The 18,760-nt window shown below is 40.0% G+C and overlaps 1 protein-coding gene across 2 annotated transcripts; it reads right to left on the bottom strand.

Annotated features, from left to right (window-relative positions):
• Positions 1-482: 482 nt before the first annotated feature.
• ccnjl (cyclin J-like) lies at positions 483-17,830 on the bottom strand. 2 transcript variants are annotated; one of them, XM_086312131.1, is made up of 6 exons: positions 17,551-17,830; positions 16,825-16,911; positions 13,184-13,394; positions 4,168-4,467; positions 3,917-4,076; positions 483-3,825 (listed from the first exon to the last, which is right to left on the bottom strand). In XM_086312131.1, the coding sequence occupies exons 2-6, from the start codon at positions 16,891-16,893 to the stop codon at positions 3,312-3,314; spliced, it is 1,254 nt and encodes a 417-aa protein (XP_086168257.1). In that variant the 5' UTR covers positions 16,894-16,911; positions 17,551-17,830; the 3' UTR covers positions 483-3,311. The 2 variants fall into 2 exon arrangements, with proteins under 2 accessions (XP_086168257.1, XP_086168267.1); XM_086312141.1 differs by having other exon boundaries at positions 16,825-16,908.
• Positions 17,831-18,760: the final 930 nt, after the last annotated feature.

The raw sequence follows: 18,760 nt of genomic DNA, 5'->3' as shown, positions 1-18,760 counted from the left end.
CCTTTACTACCCCACCAGTGGTTACAGTGTGGGACTGACTGATTAAATTATTTGCTATAGATTTGAACTTAACTGCAAAGTGCTGGAAGAGTATGCACATGCTAGTCTGCATTCATGCATAATCAGACAAGAATTATCGTCTGGTACTTTTAGTTCTGCATTTAGCCTCAAAAAGATCTAAACACAGCTGCCAAGTATTTTTATTATTTTAAAGCAGAAGAAATGATTAGAACACAAGTAACAGCACTTAAATAAATGTATTTAAACTGCTCCACTGGCTTTAGCTTAACGCAGGGCAGGTTTAATGAATGGTGAGCTGCAGTGACAGTATGTGGTCACAGCTGGAGGGCTGTGTGTAAAACCTGCAGGAGTTGTTACATTGTCTTCTCTCTAAGACAAAGTAACAGTGGGAACCGTGTGCACCCGAAAAGCTGCAGGCACTTGAGAAGAAACACACCTTTCACACACTCACTTCAGTCTTTTGTGTTTATTTTTTTCATGGCACTTTATGATAAAAACAGATCATTTTATCATTCAGTGTCACATAAACCAAGGCTACAAAAGAATATAAAAATACAAGTTGGATGTTTGTGGTGTCATTTTTACTATCACATTAGACGAGGGTTGTTTGGTGTGACTGGCATCAGCATTTCTTATGGAAAAAAAGAAAAGCAAAAAAAGCATGATTAAACTGGCTAAAAGACGAATGCATTCGGTAAGATCTATCACTTCCAAGCCTGATGCTGCAATATGCAACATATTCATTGTGTTCAGAACCCGCCGCCCCCCTCTAGGGGAGATCCAACTTACAGCAAGTCAAGTCACAATTATAAAAAAAAATTTAAAACTTATATAAGTTATAAAAGATGAACCAGTGGTAAACATGAGACAGTGATGGCTGTGGTCACTTTAAACAAACAAACAAAAACAACGTATTGCACCTTTGACACCTCAATGAGAAGTTGCTCTTGAATTATGAGAAAGATAAAAATTAGCTAAAAAACAAAACAAAAAACTAATTCACACCAACAGCATTCAATGAAAGAATCAGAAAAAGACTGAACTAAAATATAATGAAGACAAATGGAATGCATAAAATACAACAAAACTGTACACAGAGTTAGAAAACATAAAGGCATAGTATCATGGTTTATATCACTGAAACACATCAACAAGTCCTTTTGGTGGATGCAGGATTATATTAATCTGGGTAATGCTGTTTCAGGAAGCTTCATGTAGTGTTGTCTAACAAATATCTGTACATGTCTGTGAGCCTGACAACTGCTCAGGACAAGGCACGGACATGAGGAGGCTGCCCAACGTGCACAACTAACACCAGAATGAAGTGAAAAGTCGGGACATTTAAACGATAGGCAATTCAAGGTTCAAGAAATTCCAAGTAGCATATCTGAGTTTACACTTCTTCCAGAAAGACATCAGTTTTCTACAAAGCTGAGAAGACACTATCAGTTCAGTCAAGAGCTGGAACAATGAACAGATTCACTGATGTGTACTTTAAATGTTTCCTGACTCCAGCCTGCTTTTCTTTGCGATATATAACTGCAGATTTTCTATATTTAAGTAGAGTTTTAAAAAAAGTATGAATACAATTAATATCATTAATGTTTTTAAGCGATTTCAGAAATATCACACAGTTACTCAACCTAAAACCCAAATTGATGATTTGCAGCCCTAATTCAGTCAAAATATAGTAAAAAAAAAAAAAGATCCCGAAAATTGGAGTCGGCAAAGTTACAGTATCACTATGATACCAGCCGGCACTGGGAAGACGGAAGAAATGTGGAACAATTAGAAACAACAGGCTGCAGATACTGGTGTGTCAAACAAGCGACCGCGGGCTTATTGAGCTATGTAGCAGACTATTTCATGCATTCAGTTACTGAGTTGTACACAGTATGGTCCAGTGATGAATAAGGAGAGTATAACAGCCCCCGCAGATGCTGAATTAGCATCCACTTTAAAGCATAAGCACAGAATAATGAAGGAAAGGCTGCTAGCTTCAGCCTTAAAACCTGAGCCTGTTTCTATGAACAGTTACAAAAAAAAAAAAAAAAAAAAAAACTAACTGACCAACGGTGGATTTCTAAGCTGGCAAAAAACTACATAATATCAAAAATGAATATTTAAAAAAAAAAGTCATAAATAAAAGCTATGACATGTTTCAATGGCATCATATTCAAGTATAATCTTGTTAAAGTCCCTGATACTTAGTGGTTCATGTAAACATTTCAGTCATTAACACAGACACAGAACCAACAGTTCAGAAGGCAGCAGCAATTCATATGTACAACACACACCAGCGTTGTGTCTCCTTCACCATGCTGGTCCAGTCACATCAGTTTGTCTTTTAATTCTTTGAGTGGTGCTGGAGAAATTAAAACTTTAGCATGACAAAGCCTGCAGCTTTAACAGAGCCACACGTTCACCTGCATGCGTGAGGGCTCAGCCACAAGGCTCGACTTTGGAGGTGAGAGAGAAAAAAGATGACGAGGGAGGCGGGGATAAAAATAGCGCACACCTGATCGAGCTGCGGACTTCACCTGCTGCGCACAGAACAATGACTTCTTCGTCCCCTCTGAGGTCTTATGTTGTGAGGAATTCTCAGAGAAGCCCTTCAGCTCATTAGATCAATGTTCAATGACGTGCAGGAGACACAAGTAAAATTTCCACTGACATACAGTCTCTTTGTGCTCTGCCACGTCAGCAACAAGCCTCCATTTCTTTCATCTCTCTGAAATGGTGGCTTAAAAAACAAAAAACAATATCAGCCAAATTTTCTCTATAACATGTTCAATTTTTGGGATTAGTAATTAAAAAAAAACAAAAAATAAAACGTCAAGCAGCAAGATATGCTTATCACATACTTTGTCTTCTGTGCACTTCTAAAATTGGCTCAGCTATCACAACTGAGAACAGGCACTGAATGAGGTGGGTGTTGGATCACACGGCTGCTTTCATCTCATTCACAGTGATGACAGTCTCAAAATAACACAGATTTATAAAGTCAGCTCGGAATATAGGGATAAGAATTTCACAGCGCCTCAGTATTTCATGAGGCAGAGGAGCATTTGTCATGTCAGTGTGATGACTTCCACTGGATCTTTCTTGCTTTTGGACCTCTGTTTGCGTCTGAGGCGTCTCTGTGAGAGGGACGAGGGAGCTGGGCAAGCTGAAGCTGTTGCGGTGGCGACGGAGAGAGAGAGGAGGTCTGTAAGTGGGTGTTTGGGGATTTGGAGGTCTCTATCAGCGGACTCCCGTGGGGGTTTGCGTTCCCTCTCCGTCTCCTGGCGTCACCTGTCAAAGCAGCCGGCTGTGAACGTGTGATGAGCCCCTAGGTAGCTCCCACTGTAAGCCATGCTCAGACAATGTCGCGGCTCTCCAGCAAGGGCCATCTGCACAGAAATGGGGCCCTGGAGCGGCAGCCCACGAGTCCCCGGTTGGAGACCTGAGGTTAGGCTTGGGTAGGAGGGGAACACCCCCGCAGGAGTGATGGAGGCAGCCCCAGCTAGAAGACCCATCCTGTGACTCTGAAGAAAGTCCTGAGACATGTTTACCACAGACCCCAAAGCCTGGGACTCAGCTAGTGCCTGCAGCTGGGACAGGGATGGGGAATGCTGAGAAATGTGTGGAAAGCTATCTGGCTGAAAGAGCAGCTGTGGTGTGGAGGAGGTGGAGGAGGCTGGTCTCTGGATGGCTGACACTGGAGAGAGGTGAGAGGTCTGTGGCTGGGACTGCAGAGAGGAGGGCCGGTGAGGAGGTGTGGATTTGGCTTTATTGGCCTCCTTCACATCGTTGTCATGAGCACTAAAAGGGAAAGGCACATATTTCAGTTGTTATCACACCTACTGCAAAAATGAAATAAATCAAGAAATGTGTGGGTTTGTGCGTCCCTTACAGCAACATCAGCTCAATGCACTGGGTGAGGTGGTCCCATGTGTACCCTGTTAGTAAATGCAAAGCAGTTGTCCAACTTGGAGAAATCTGAAGGCAAATACGAGATGCTGCCACACACGCAGCAGCAACCTGGGATGGCCTGAAACTCAGAAAGGCATGGTCTGTAAAAGAGAAAAAAGATCATCACTCTATGTTCAACACCTGTGTGACACATTAAGTAAAGTACAGTTCACTACCGTCTTTTAAACTCACCCTGCAATGAAACCTCCAGGAAGTAGTGTGTGTATTTCTCCATGAAAGCCTTGGTCTTGGAGAGGGAGGACAGTGGCCAGCCATTGTAGAGGTCGCCCTCCTGCACTGAGGCATGGAGGTAGTAGTCAATAAAGTGGGCGGGTGTGGGCATACACAGATTCCAGCCAAAGGTCTCGAGCAGCAGGAGCTCCATTTTGATCAGATCCTTCTTGTTGAGAACTATGTTTAGGCTGCACATGAACCCCAGAGAGTTCAGCTGCTCCAGTTTGGGGACCCGGTCCTCCTTCTCCTCAAATTTGCCTGCAAAGAAACAAAGATGTAGTGAGGGTGGCTATAAAACTTTAGTTACACCTTCAGACTTTAGAGCCATAAAGACAAAAAAAAAAAATAGAAACATCCAATATTTATTTAACTTATGTAACAGTTTACATATGTATTCAAGGAGGCAACCTCTGTATTGCACTTAGCTTGTAAGTTCTCAAAAATATAAAGCATTACACTAATGCAGAAGACTTTTAGCTATGGTTTTTGTGTTATGGGTAAAGATTTTGAACAAAAAAGTCTTTAACATCTTTAAAAATATATAAAAAATTTTGTAGGCTTTAATGGATTTATAAAATATGAACCAACTCATTTAAATGATCATTAGCTGCACCTCTTGTGGTGACAAAAAATGCAATTCATAACTAACATCATCTCATGTACTGAAGAAAAGTAAGTAAGAATGGAAAATGTGAACCAGAATGAGTTGCATCTGTTAAAGGGTGTTTAAAGAATGTTTATTAATTGTTTTCCCTCTTTTTAACAAGATTACCATCATGTGCAGCAGGTTTACGGTTAGCTCTAAAGCAGTTTATTACCTACTAAGAATTTGCAATTAAGTTGGCTACTCCCGAACATCTGGCCATAGAGCAAAGTGATTATACTAATAAGCCCAGGGAGGCTTACAGTGGACCATAAAAGGACTTTCTATGAAAAACACGGTCAGCTCAATCCTCAGTACTTTTGTCCCTTTGTCTCACTCGCAGACATTAGAGAATCTTCATTTTTGGTGAGCCCCCCTCCCTGTCCTAAGACTTCCTGCTTTCCATAGCAACAGCCCTGAGGCCTCTGGGGTCCATGTGACCAATGAAGTGGGGTGTTTATGCCTTTAATCCAAGGGTCCAACAGGCCTCTTCTCAAACATTAAGAATGAGGGCGAGGAGGGGTCGGGTTACACTGATACAGACTCCCTTTAAAGCCTGCAACAAACTGCATGCAGCTTTTACTACTAACTTTCAATGGAAGTTGCTGGCTCTCAAAATCAGAGCTCAATTTTTTTTAAATACTGCTTCTAATTATTGGGAAGAAGCCTTGGACATTTAGCTGTGCAATAAGACACTTTAAATTTAAACAAATGGGTTACGGGATGAAACATAATGTAGCTATAAGCAGTTTTTAAACAAGTATAAGTCCTCCTGTGGACATACAAAAGTGGATCCTAGCAGATAAATTACACCAAAAATATTGTCAATGATTACAACATAATACTCTGCAACAAATGTTTTCATACTGCTTAGACCTGATAAATAGGAACAGATCAAGTTAATACAGTTTAGTCTAATTGAGAAGCACCTAAGAGAAGCATTCAATAAATAAATACATACATAAACACATAAATAAATCAGTACTGTATTACAGACAAAGAAACAGAGAAAAGGTTTCTAAACTAGATTTAATATTTCTTTGGCCCTGGCAACAGGACTGCATGTGATCGTGTTGCCAGGGATCATTTGCAAAAAAATACAGTTAACCCAATAGCTTAACAATAAGCCAATATTAATCTGATTAATGAATTAATTTTTTAATTTTGAGGACCACCAGACTTGCCACGTTTATTAAAGCATATTTATGTCTAAATGTCCGATTTGCTCTCTCTTGCTTTCTTTATAAGGATAGAATTTACATAATATAACATTGAGAATAAAAATTTATTTGCAGACATTTCAATAATCAAAAATACATATTTTTCCTGCCTGGAGACAAAATGTTACCCCATTATATCACGCTGGTAGGATTAAAATGTTACACTTCAGCTTGGCGAAAATATGCATTAATCCAGAAACAACGAAAACTCTCTGCAGGAGTAAATCTTCTAATCTAAGACAAGGCCAATGAAACACTGAAAACAGGAGCTTTACTAACCTTTCCCAGCTACAGTTATAAGCAAACAGCAACAATTACCTGATACTGTCATTGTCTTCAACAGACCTCATTTTCATATTTGAGCCCACGTCTAGTAGAGCGTCTTGAGTGTCTTCCTACAAGTATAAATTTTATCACCTATGCTGCAAACCACCATTAAGCAGGGGAAGGAAGAGAGAGGGAATGGGACTGGCAGGCCAACATGCAGGGATGTGGGGGTGAGACAGTAATTAGTAGAGAAGCAGTAATCGTGTCTATCAGGCAGAACAGGAAGCACAAAGAAACAGCGCTGTTTTACAACCACTCAGATTCAGTCCATGGCTCAGTCCACACTTGTCCCATTCTCTCACCCTCATATCCTTTGGATCAGGTCCCCGTCTGCTCCTAGACTGCTATGTCCACACAGACACTGCCATAAAAAGGCATCACTGCCCCCCTATCCCCACATAACCCCAGTCTCTTTGATCCTAAGACACACAAGTCAAGCTCCTTATTGTGTTCTGTGCTTATTCCTTTGGTTTACAACAATGAGTGTCCAAAAATAATCTTCAGTCAAACCTGCCAAACCATAACAAGAGTTTAAACCAGAAACAGGTTTAAGTTAATATCATGGAGATTACAGTGTGTCATTTCAATAAGTGAACACATCATCAAAAAACACAGGATGGTGAATAAATTCACTTTATTCACCCACCCACTCCTCTACTGCAGTCTGACAGCATCTGAATATAGCAACTTAGTGTCTGAAAGGCCATCCTCGTCATTTACACTTCATATTAAACAAGTCTTAACTACATGCAATCACAGTAACAGATAGGCATGATCAAGATTAGCACATTTCATGCTTCTCTGCGTGCCTCAGCTCACTAGAGAATAACCCTTAACAGCCATAACATATACATAATAAGAGTGTCTCTCACCAACTCGGTTTCTGATTTGCAATAAGATTAAGACATTCTTGTATGATGCATTGCTGCCATTCCCAGTACACGAGAGCATGTTTCAAGAGGCTGTGTGAGGAAGGGTTCGACTGTCTAAGCTAAACACATACTGTGATACTGTGCTTAGTGGCGATGACAGAGTCCTCCTCTTGAACAAAAAAGTTTAATTATACTTCACTAGATTTGACACACACTTGCAGCAGCAAGTCTTTTTCATGTGTGGCGAATACAGTGTAACATAGCTCTCTCTCCATCACAGACATGGGTGGGTCTGAGGAATCTTGTTCTGAATGACAGAAAGCCTGCACCATGACAGAAAGATGAAATCAGAAAGCCTACAACTAAGAGTACAAGTAGCTCCTGGTTCTATTAATTCTGAAGTACAATAAATCAGACCAGTTACCATTTGGAAATGTTATCTAAAAGAGCACTAAAAATGTAACTATACATTATCCAGCCATCTATTCATAGCTTTTTCTGATTAACTAGCTTTAATTAAGTTAAATATTGAAAAATAACCAATGGGTTCCTCAAAATTGAAAGATGTTGTTCCCAAATTTCACATTTTTATCCAAACAGCAATCAAAAATGAAAACGTATATAATTTCCTCTAACAGAAGGCTTAAGTCATTTTCACACATACAGTGCGGCCAGGAACTATTTTTGAGATTAACAGGTGGAGCGGTGGTGGATCGGACATTAAACAAACTTCATGTTTCCAGCAGAAACTCTGTGACATCAGAATACCATTTCTAAGATTTCTAGGATCATAGTTTTTGTTCCTCCTACAACGGCACCTAAAATCTAACACTGCTTTCCAGGAGCCAATGGACAAGATGAACTACCGTAAGAAAATTACTTTAGACTAATTTGAGACATTTTTCTTAAAATACTATTTAAATCGTTGATTACTTACCTAAACTGTTGTTATATAAAATTGTTGTTAAATAATAAATATCCAGAGCTAAATAGCATTATAGAGTCATTTCCGTCTGTTTTAAAAAATTAAAAACAAAATCAAATGTGCAAAACCGTATATAGCACTACACTGTTAAATCCACAAGTGTACACAAACCAGTACTAATGATACATACAATCATACAAGTACTAATCACAGTGTTTGGCTTTGTAAATTGTATCATATCTACTCACTGCTATTTTATTGGGATAACAGTGTGCCGTTTCACTGTTGCCAGTATGAAAGAGATGATGCATTCCTCTCCTGTGAGTTCAGCTCACCTGGAATGCAGACGGCTACATGATTGTATCTCAAGTCAGTAAGGAGTATAGAGTGACACTCCAAGGGTTTTATTTAAAAGCTTTCTTTTTCATCTAAACCATGTACTTCTCCATACAGAGCAACTACAAGACACCTATTATTTCTCACAGAACACACTGGTGATAATAATGATGAGAAAATGTGGAGCAAGTTGTTAAAAATATTCAGACTTAATGATGTGTGTCACAGGTTAAGGTTAGGAAGAGGTAAGACCAGGATGCAAGGCTTCCTCCCAGGTGTGTCATTTGAAAAATGGGAGTTGGGGGTGGAGATGGAAAGCAGTTTAGAGTGATAGGGGCTGTTAGAAAACCTGATAGTTGTACTCTCACATACACAGGACTCATTTTCTGTTTCACTCCATTTTGCTGACAATGTGCAACTCTACCAGTTTTTGATCAGCCTTCAAACTTTCTTCACCTGGTAGTTCTCCACCACATCTAAAACTATTAAAGCATCTTTCCAGATTTCTTGGTGAAAATCTAAATATATATTTGAAAAAGGACACATTAAACCAGAAGCCCTGAATGACAAAAAAAAAAGACTTTATACACAACAAAGCTTCAGATAAATCGACCAACAGCCCTGTGGTACATGTGAATGACTTCCCAAACAGGATTTCTTACTGCTATCAATTAATGCTGATAATCTCTCATAAATAAAGCTCACCCTGCTTTCTCTCTTCAACTTGACAGCCATGAAGGAATTTCCCCTGTTCTTTAAACACAATGTATTTGTCGGTTCATCTTTCATTGGCAGGGAAAAATTGGTCACAGCTCCATCACAGAACCTCTGTGTTGACACCCCAGGTTCTGCCAGCTCTTACAATGTAGGCCTGGGCCGACCCCTGACCCCTGATGCTGAATGGTTGGGTGAGCGGGGAGAAACTGAGAAGACTCAGTCCTGCGCGTGTGTGTGTGTGTGTGTGTGTGTGTGAGAGATTGTGTGGGGGGGATTCAGAGACTGACTGTGTGAAATGCCATGCAGTATGTGTGGTGACACAGGTAGTTCGTGGGGAGTTTCAGGCATTGCACAACAAAACACAAAATTCGACTAAATATTGACATTTGCCTGCAGTTGGGGGTTATAATTATAAAAAAAGATCTCAAACAAAAAGATGAACTGCCACATCTGTTTATGGATATTTTTAATAACATTTTCAAGAAAACTTGTGGAACCGTTCAATCAGAATCACATATTTGGACAGAGAGGGAAGTGGGTCCCCTATTAATCAACATTTTAGGGTACCCCACCGAGTGGTTCAGTTCTAACATGTCCCATTTTGCAGGCTACCACCTCTCCCTCCCTTTCTACCCTGTTTAACATCAGCAGTCAACCTGCCTTTGAAGTACCGCTCCACTCATTTCCCAACCCCCTCAGGGATGTGGGAGTGCTTTTTACTGGCTATCCTGTCCCAGGACTGGCTCTCTCTGCCCGACCCTGACAAGGTGAGAGAACGAGGAGGAAACAGAGCCAGCAGCAGCAGAAGGTAAAGGGACATTACCAGAACAAGCCAGTTTTATGTCTGTGTGTTGGTGGTAGTAGTGGCAGCCTTTTAATGGCAAACTCTGAAATGGATCAGACATGAATGCGGATTTTAATGAGGTGACCACAAGAAAGGACTCGGTGGGTTTATCACAAGGTTGCCACAGCAACCATGTCCTCTTTTAGTGACATTAGCTTACGGCAAATCTCTACCATACACACACACAAACACACGCCTGCACACACACAACAGCCTGCACACACAACAACCTCCACCCCTTGGAGTGTGCTCCCCTCCCCCTCTATGGGAAGGGTCTGGCTGGCTGGCTGGCTGGCTGGCCTGCTTGCATTGACTGGCTTTTGTTTGAGGCCTGACTCGGAGAGCATATGGCAGGTGCCCCTCGGCACACAGTTCCTCCCCACCCCCGGGCTCCGACGCCTATGTAAGTGCACGCTGTAGTCTCTTTAGTTGTGCCATTTCACAGGATGCTCTTTTCTTGTAGAATCAGAATCAGAAGACTTTATTTATCCCCAAGGGGCAATTAACAAACAACAGAGCAGCATAACGTTGAAGATAAGGACAATAAGAACAGGCAATAAGAGTTGTAGGGCTCATGGAACAAAATACATGAAAACCACCTTCAGCGAGAGCTTGTAACTGAGATTCACTCAGGAGAGTTCACCTGTCCTGATCAGAAAAAAAATGTCAACAAGACTGATGTATCACTGCAGGACTTCAACACAACAGATACTTAATTCTGAGGGAATATATTGGCTTTCTTCTCAAAATAAAAATCAGCAGTCAATAAACCTCATTTCCACTTACTCTGTTTATAAAAAACTGACCATAACCTTACTACCACAAATGAAGAGGAGCTCATCCTTGCGCAAACACAAGCACTCACAAGTTCCCACAAAAAACACAGATATAATGGAGAAACAGGATTAGGCAGTGACTGCTGAGAAGTATGAAAGAGGTACTGATTAATTAACAGAGTTTGAAAGCCAGGAGAGTTTAAAGAAAGACAATGTATGTGCCTGTCAAAGCCAGTCAGTGAGACCTGGGGAGGTTGTTCAATAACTAGGCCAGATTCCAAGGCACAGATGAAAACCCGAGACAACTTTGATTGAAATGCACTTTCAAGCCCTCATCAATCATGACAGAGACTCCCTCAAGTCCTGGAGGAGTGAGAACAGAGAGGAGAGCAAGAGAAAGCCTTAGTATCTGAAAGCCACAATCAAAAGATTTTTTTTTAAATTGATTAATTATTAGTGATTAGAAGGATAACCTCTTTCCAGGTTGAGTTGATAATAATTATATCACTAAATTAACAAACTCACAAAGCTATTCTTGGATTCTCAGGAGATTGATTTAAAAAAAAAAAAAAAACTCTTTCAAGTCTTATATTCAAATTTATCACACCACAGAGACTTCTGATTGCAAAAGCGGCATGTATGCGACTCCATACACACACACACACACACACACACACACACACTGAGCCCTCCCAAGTGAACGGGCCCCGTTCCAGACTCTTACTCTGACAGCATCATTAGTCTAATTACCCATGATGCCAAGGGCTACATTAACGTACAGAAATCCTCACAGTCTGTTAATCACCAGACAGGCATACAGACACTAATAACTACCACACAACCTACACCCTGAATCTGCACTAGGGGGGAGGGGGGGGATGTTGATTAACACACCTGCTTTACACAAAACAAAAAGAAACATTTTTTGACTTCAGAGCAGAAAAGCAAATTGTTACTAATCAAACTAAACCACTACTTCACTCACTTTTGCAGAAACAAAGACAACTTGAAAATCGATGCAACTACAACCAAAGCATTCACATCTGTGCACACTGATGCATTTTTAATAAGTTTGGAAGAACAAAGGAATTCTGTGATGGAAAACATCCCTCTATTAGCAGGCTCAAATCACAGCTGGATTTGGTCTTTGTAAGTGTTTGCTGACAATAAGAAAGCACACAATATCTCCATATTTTCTCTGCTGATCACAGCAGAAAATTGCCATTAGAGAGTGAACAACTAATGGTAGTAAATTAGATTTGTATTGGGATGTTGGGTAAGCTGGAATTTGCAATCAATTAAATGAGTTTTGTTTTTTTAAACAAAATGTTTTGCAGCTTTAATTAGAGGACATTTTAACCTCAGAAAGTGCAACACTAGTTCATCTCAGGCTCAAACTGAAGTAGCCACTCAGATCATATTACAACTAGCATCAAAGACAGAGATAAAGTTCTGCAGGCATGATCATAATCCCAACGGTTTCTCAAAAACAATGGAACCATCATGCTGTCACATTGGAAACCTGGTTTTATCTTAAACCAACACATTGAACAGTAAACTGTCAATACGGTTCAGTTAGAAGGTGGAGCTGGAAGGGGAAAAAGCATCTCTAGAGTGTAACTCAAAATAGCTTAGTTGCAGGAAGTGTTTCACCTTGTGCCATCTGTGCACAAACCACAGTCAAAGCATTTCTTTTAGCACAACAGACTCACAGTGCAACCATTGTGTAGTTACAAGATGACATATAACACTTTTTAAGATGAAAACATAAACCTTAACCTGAGTAAAGGTTCCTATCAGATTAAAGCTTAAGAAAACCATTTAGAACATCAATTAAAACTTTCATCTACAAAAAAAAAAGAGTTTTAAGAAAGAAAATCACCATCATGCTTCTTAATATGTTCATATGGTCCTTTTTATGTTAGAAGACACAAGCGAAAAAGCACCACGACCAAGCGTTTGTTTTTTTTTTACATTTACTGCTCTAAAACACAGAGTATCAAAAAACACAGATCCAAACAGCCATGGCTTCATAAATAAACTAATTCCAATCAACTTGAAGAGTGGGGCTAACTTGTGAAAGATAGAGAAACCTTGTTCTCCAACACGAACAGCAGCCCATTTATTACCTGTGTGATAACACGTTCAGCTATCAAGAGGTGTGAAATGACCTCTAATCCATTTAAAAGCATGATGGGATTATTTTGAGATTACATGTAAGGATTTTATCAAGGAAAATATTTTTTAAATGCCTGGAATATAGAAAAAGCATGGGGCAAGTTTTGAGAAAATAAAAAGCTGATTCTGAACTTACTAGCTAGCAGCAGACAGGACAGAGCAATGATGTAGAGCTGCCTGACAGCCACGTCATAGTGGTCCATGAACAAGTCCAGCAGGTAGACTGCCAAGTGACGTGCTGTAGGACATAGCTGGTAGCGATTACTCAGGATGGCCAACAAGTCTGCAAAGTACCGTCGCATGCCAATCTGGGGAGAATGGGCCCGGTAGGCCGGCAACTTCAGCTCCTGAAGAGAGAAAAGATAACAGGGATGTTAATGACGGGGTGTAAGAGGAACAGGGTGGGCAGGAAGCAGTGATGAAAAAGCATGCGGGTCGAAAAGAATATGCATAATAATGGTGAGCCATGCTGACTAGATTCACTACTGTCAGGAGAGTGGTGGGTATGATACTCATATTAAGAAAGGAAATTATTTTTATACCAAAAACTCTTGATTATGATTCAACCCTGGATCCGTTTCATTTAATTCACCATTGGAGCAGAAAACTGGAGCTAATCTGGGTCATTGCAGGGGTCTCTGAACAAAGGGGTGAGGGTTTGTGTGTGATGAGTTGTGTATGTGGTATGGGGAAGGAAGGGGAGGGCCTCCAGTGGCGGTTGAGTGGTAGATAGGATTAGGTTTCACCCCTAGCCCATCTCCTATTCATGTTCAATTAGCTGCATGTGTTTCAAAGTGGAATGAAGACACTTGGGGGCATTTGCATTGAATCAGCATTGAGTATCTTCCCAATCAGCTACAGAAAACTGGAGAGAGACCAAGTTTCTAGTTTCAAAACCTGCCTCGGAGTAAGAAATAGGAGACATTTGGAACTGCATGTACACAGAACAGCTATTCCCCCTGAATTCATGATACTAATACTCGAATATGTTTTTATGTTTTTTTGGATGCATAAAAACAAGGGCTTTGGGATTTGATAAGAGATCAAGGATTGGCAGATTAATCTCTTTAGCGCCAGCAAGGAGTCCTTAAAATAAAGGAAAAATATCCACATTATGTCGAGACTGCTGTTCAAGAATATCCCATAGCTTAGGTTGGATCAAATCGTCCAATCTGACTAGTAATCAGTTGTTATATATCCACAAACCACTGCCTTCCATTCTTGTTTATCATTCTTCCATTAAAATAAATCACAAATTGGAGGGCAGCAGCTAAAAAACCTGGCAGATCAGCCAATACTAGTATCAACCGTTTCTCTGAAATGCACTGATGGAAATGTGTACTATTATAGCCGACACGCTGCACAAAAATTATTTGCTGTGAATGCAAAACTTTAAAAAAAAAGTCTTCAGACTGGCACTTCAGTGGAATTCAAAAATAAGCAGTACCCCCTACCAAATCAACATAGCAACACCAACCCCCGGTGCCATGACCTATCATATCAGCCAGTCCTCCCCAAACTCTGCTCCATCTGTCTGTCTCGGGGTACAAGGGCAGCAGGAGAATGGGGGTGGATGTGAAAAGAAGGGAGGGCTCTGGGGGGGTCTGCGAGGAGTGCAGAGGAGCCTTTGTGGGGGATCCGCACCATAATTAAGGATTCCACAGCTGCCTACTGATTTGCATGTCTGATAATTTGCCACATGCTACACACCACCGCTATCTCCCACATCAGGGCATTATCGCTGCAGCACACATCATTAAGGCTGGATGAGACTGTGGGGGTAAAGGCGCCATGCAGGAAATGTGAAGACCGCGTGAGGGCCTTTTTACGCACGGTTCTGACACTGACTCACCAATCTTTTCCATTACAGGTTTATGGAAATTTACTATTTCTGAAGACATAAAACAACCAAGCAACTGACAATTATTTTATTTTTTTGGGGGAAAAAAAGATTTACTCTAGATTTTAAATGAGTTGTTCTGTTTAGAGAAATGTCAGCTTTCAAGTCATCTAAAAGCAGCATTCTTTTTTCATCTGGCATGGTTAATGATCCATAAGTTAAACAGTCATTTCAGCATAAAAACAGTTTAGTCTTGAGAACAAAATCTGAAATCTTGAGGTCTGTTCAAATTCAAATGAAAGTCTTATGGTCATTTATTACATGTAATCGGGGGATAACAGTGTACCCATGCTTCAATTTGCATTATCTGGTTTAATCCTCTTTATTGTACTATTATTACTTAACTTGATTCTTATCTACTTTTACTACTTAAAACCCAATGTGATTTTCTATGATCTATTGGCTTTCCTATATATCTTTTATTCCCAATATGGCCTAGGTAAAGGAATGATTGTAAAGAAATTCCCAATTTTCTTTGAAACAACTGTAGTGCGTTTCTACATGAAGACATCTAGTGGTATCTGCGATCTTGTGTAGATGACCAAGACTCCTGTGAATTTGGGTAAAAGATTCAAGTCCATGGCAAGAAAAAAAATGTATAAAAAAAAACAAAAAAAAAACACTACAACTGTCTACAAATCAGTCGCCTGATCAAAATAATTTAGAAACTGAGAAAAACCTGCTTTGAAACTGTCTAACTCACTGCAGTACAACACAGGCAGGTTTGCACAGCATCCACCAGGTATTCCTGTATTGTAACTTTAGATCATTTAGTGCTGCATATCATACTGTGGTGAAAACAGTTGCTTTAGATTTGACTAGAAACACTTGAGACGGACAGCATGTCTCTCATTGTCACAGATGAGAAAAGAGTGGGCGTGTTGTTTTGTTTCCAGCTCTGCATAAAGACTTTCAGTGTAATTGACAGCTCACTCTGAGTCAGACACTGTCCAGCATGCGTAAACTGATTCAAATGCTATGTAAGCGTGTGACTCATTACATGCAGCTCACAACCACCCGATACGCTACACTCCTCATTCTACACACATTCTTGCGATTTGTGGCACATTTAAGATACCTGATCTTCTAAACCTGAGCTCCATCACTATGAAGATGAAAATGCCAGCAAAGTGACAGATGTCTCCATTAAAGTGACACATGGGGAAGAAATATGATCACGCTCTGAGGTTAATTAAGATGTTCTCAATTAATGAGCCTTAAATCCTCCATGTAATCTAATTTCGTCTATGTTTAAATAGACAGCAGGACTGGGTAATTATATTTTCCTCGCAACATTACATCTTGTCGTGGAATATCAATACAGCTCAGGGTCTGATTCAAATGCGTGCCACAACTGCTCAAAAAAAGAAAAATTACTTTTAACATTTTCTTCTGAAAATCAATAGTAATCACTTGGTCTTTAGAACAAGGCAAAGGGTGCAATTAAAAAACTAAAACTAAACACTTATAATCCATTTGAGTAACAAATTTTGGCAAAGCTGCAGTTGAGAGTTTAACATCAGTGTTTGTTGACTCACTGTTAATCACTTTAATTCACGGATTTGATTAGGCAGAAGTAAAACTGTCAATGTTTGCTGGCGTTTTTCTAGATTTCCTCTGAGCTGGTGATAAAGATAAGCACTGCACTGCAGTGTGTAGCAAGTTTTTTTTTTTGTTGTTTTTTTTAATTCACAGACACTGTTGATTTTGGCCTCACTGTTTGAAAATGTCAGCTGCAAAAGCCTAGTGCTGTGAGGAGAGGTGGGGGGTTACTGTTTTTAAAGGTGAATTTAAGTTATCCTAAGCGCAAGCAGTCAGAAGAAGGTCGGCAAAATAAAACTTCCTGTTAAAACAGAGCTTAGTTCAGACAAACTCACCTTAATGCGGAGGGACTGATGGATATCTGCAGCTAACTGATCCTTCCACCATTCCAGCTCCCTCTCCATCTTTCCTAGTTTTACCTGCTGAAAGCAAAATCAGACAAAGTTCAGGTACTTGAAGAAAGAAGCAAGGCCAAGCCAATATAGCCACCACACTGAAAGTTGAGACTATTTTTACCACATGAGAGGAAAGAAAGCAAAGCTGAATTTAAGTCTTTCTACAACTGTTCTCTTTAATTTAAAATGTAGGATTAGTAAGCTAGCTGTTTTGTTCTCGTTGACAGTAAAAAATAAATAAATAAATACCCTTTCGAGGAATGCGTTTTTGATAAAGTTTTTAAACACCTTTATCTCGCTGCACAGGTCTATTTCCCCGCATAGGCCATTTTCTGTGTTCGGAAACCTAATGGCTCGGTTAAATGCCCCCTTCGACCATGCTGTAGGTCAGTCTCATCAAAGCAGCCTTCCATAAAATCTCATTTTTTAACGTGGTTGTTCATCGCGAAGGCAAATCACCAACCAGTCCTACATTTCAGTTATGACTGAAGGCGATTCTACACCACGAGACTGCGGCCAAACAGACGGGCTTTAAGTTAACTGTGCCCACCAGGCTCAGAAATACTGAGCTCATCACAAACTCAGATTATTTTTCCGGCAATCAGCAACAAAGAAAACTTTTTCTTTCTTTTTTTAGTCTTGGTAGTTATCGCCTGTTTCACTCACCGCTCCGTCGGGAATGCCCCCCAGACCCCTTTGTCTCAGTCCGACATCCTGAACGACAGAACTCCGCTACGGCTCAACTTTGAGTAAGACCTCTTTTTGTCGGCGAAAAAACAAAGTTAATAACACAAAACAGAGTAGGTGCCACCGTTAAATCCCACCGACAGGCCTTCGGGTTCCCCGTTTCCCCCAAACTGTTCACACTTTTCCGAGAGAAACCACTGAGCCGTTTTCTCTCCGGTGGCTTCGCTGTTAACAAAGTAGCCTCTTCGGCTCAGCCAGCTGCTACTGTTGGCCTACAGAGCTCGTGCGCTAGACGTGAGGTTCCTCCCCCAGCCTGGGAATTGTAGTCTTTAAAGGTCACCGCTAGAACTACAAACGGCTACAGTTCAGCAAAGGATCTCATTTCATTTATTTAATATACAAAATGTTAACGAATGCATATTATATTATATTATATTATATTATATTATATTATATTATATTATATTATATTATATTATATTATATTATATTAAACATTTACCTATCTTTTAAGACAGAAATCCCAGACAGTATTCCCTTTGAGCAAGAATTCCAGTGATTTTGGAAGTGCTGTTATTGAAGTTGTCTATTTTAATGCTATCAAGTGTGAGAGCTAACTGTTCAGTCCAGTGAAGAAGTATCTGACCCCTTTCTTTCTTTCTTTCTTTCTTTCTTTCTTTCTTTCTTTCTTTCTTTCTTTCTTTCTTTCTTTCTTTCTTTCTTTCTTTCTTTCTTTCTTTCTTTCTTTCTTTCTTAATGATCTGAAACATGTAAATATGACAAATATAAAACAATAAGAAATAGAGAAATTTGCAAATAATTGTCACAGCACTGTATCCCTGACTCTAAGCTTTTCCCCTGTATCAGTACCAAAAAACACAACAATACACAGGCTTCAACAGCCTTTATAAACTGTTTATCTGGCACAAGATTTATGCTAACAATTATCTTAAACTGCAAGATATAAAGAGCTTGTGTGTGCTTCTTAAAAACATTGGTTGAATGCTTTGAGCTAAATGATCCCCAAGTAAATGCTGGAACCCGGGGAACCACAAAAGCAGTGAAGCAGATACTGTGCTTTCAGTATGGTATCTGTTTGAATTAGTTTAGGGGAAGGAATAGGATATGGTCTAGCTGAGGAATTGCTTCAGTATATTTGTTTGATAATGACAACTGCCATTTAAAGGAA

This window comes from Aulonocara sp. 'chitande type north' Nkhata Bay, linkage group LG2 (assembly GCF_057382095.1).
Source record: "Aulonocara sp. 'chitande type north' Nkhata Bay isolate Kocher_YH1m ecotype deep benthic linkage group LG2, A_spYH_male_GT1.1, whole genome shotgun sequence".
Taxonomy (NCBI): domain Eukaryota; kingdom Metazoa; phylum Chordata; class Actinopteri; order Cichliformes; family Cichlidae; genus Aulonocara; species Aulonocara sp. 'chitande type north' Nkhata Bay.
The sequence above is the reverse complement of the archived record's forward strand: the minus strand, read 5'-3'. Positions and strand labels throughout refer to the sequence as shown.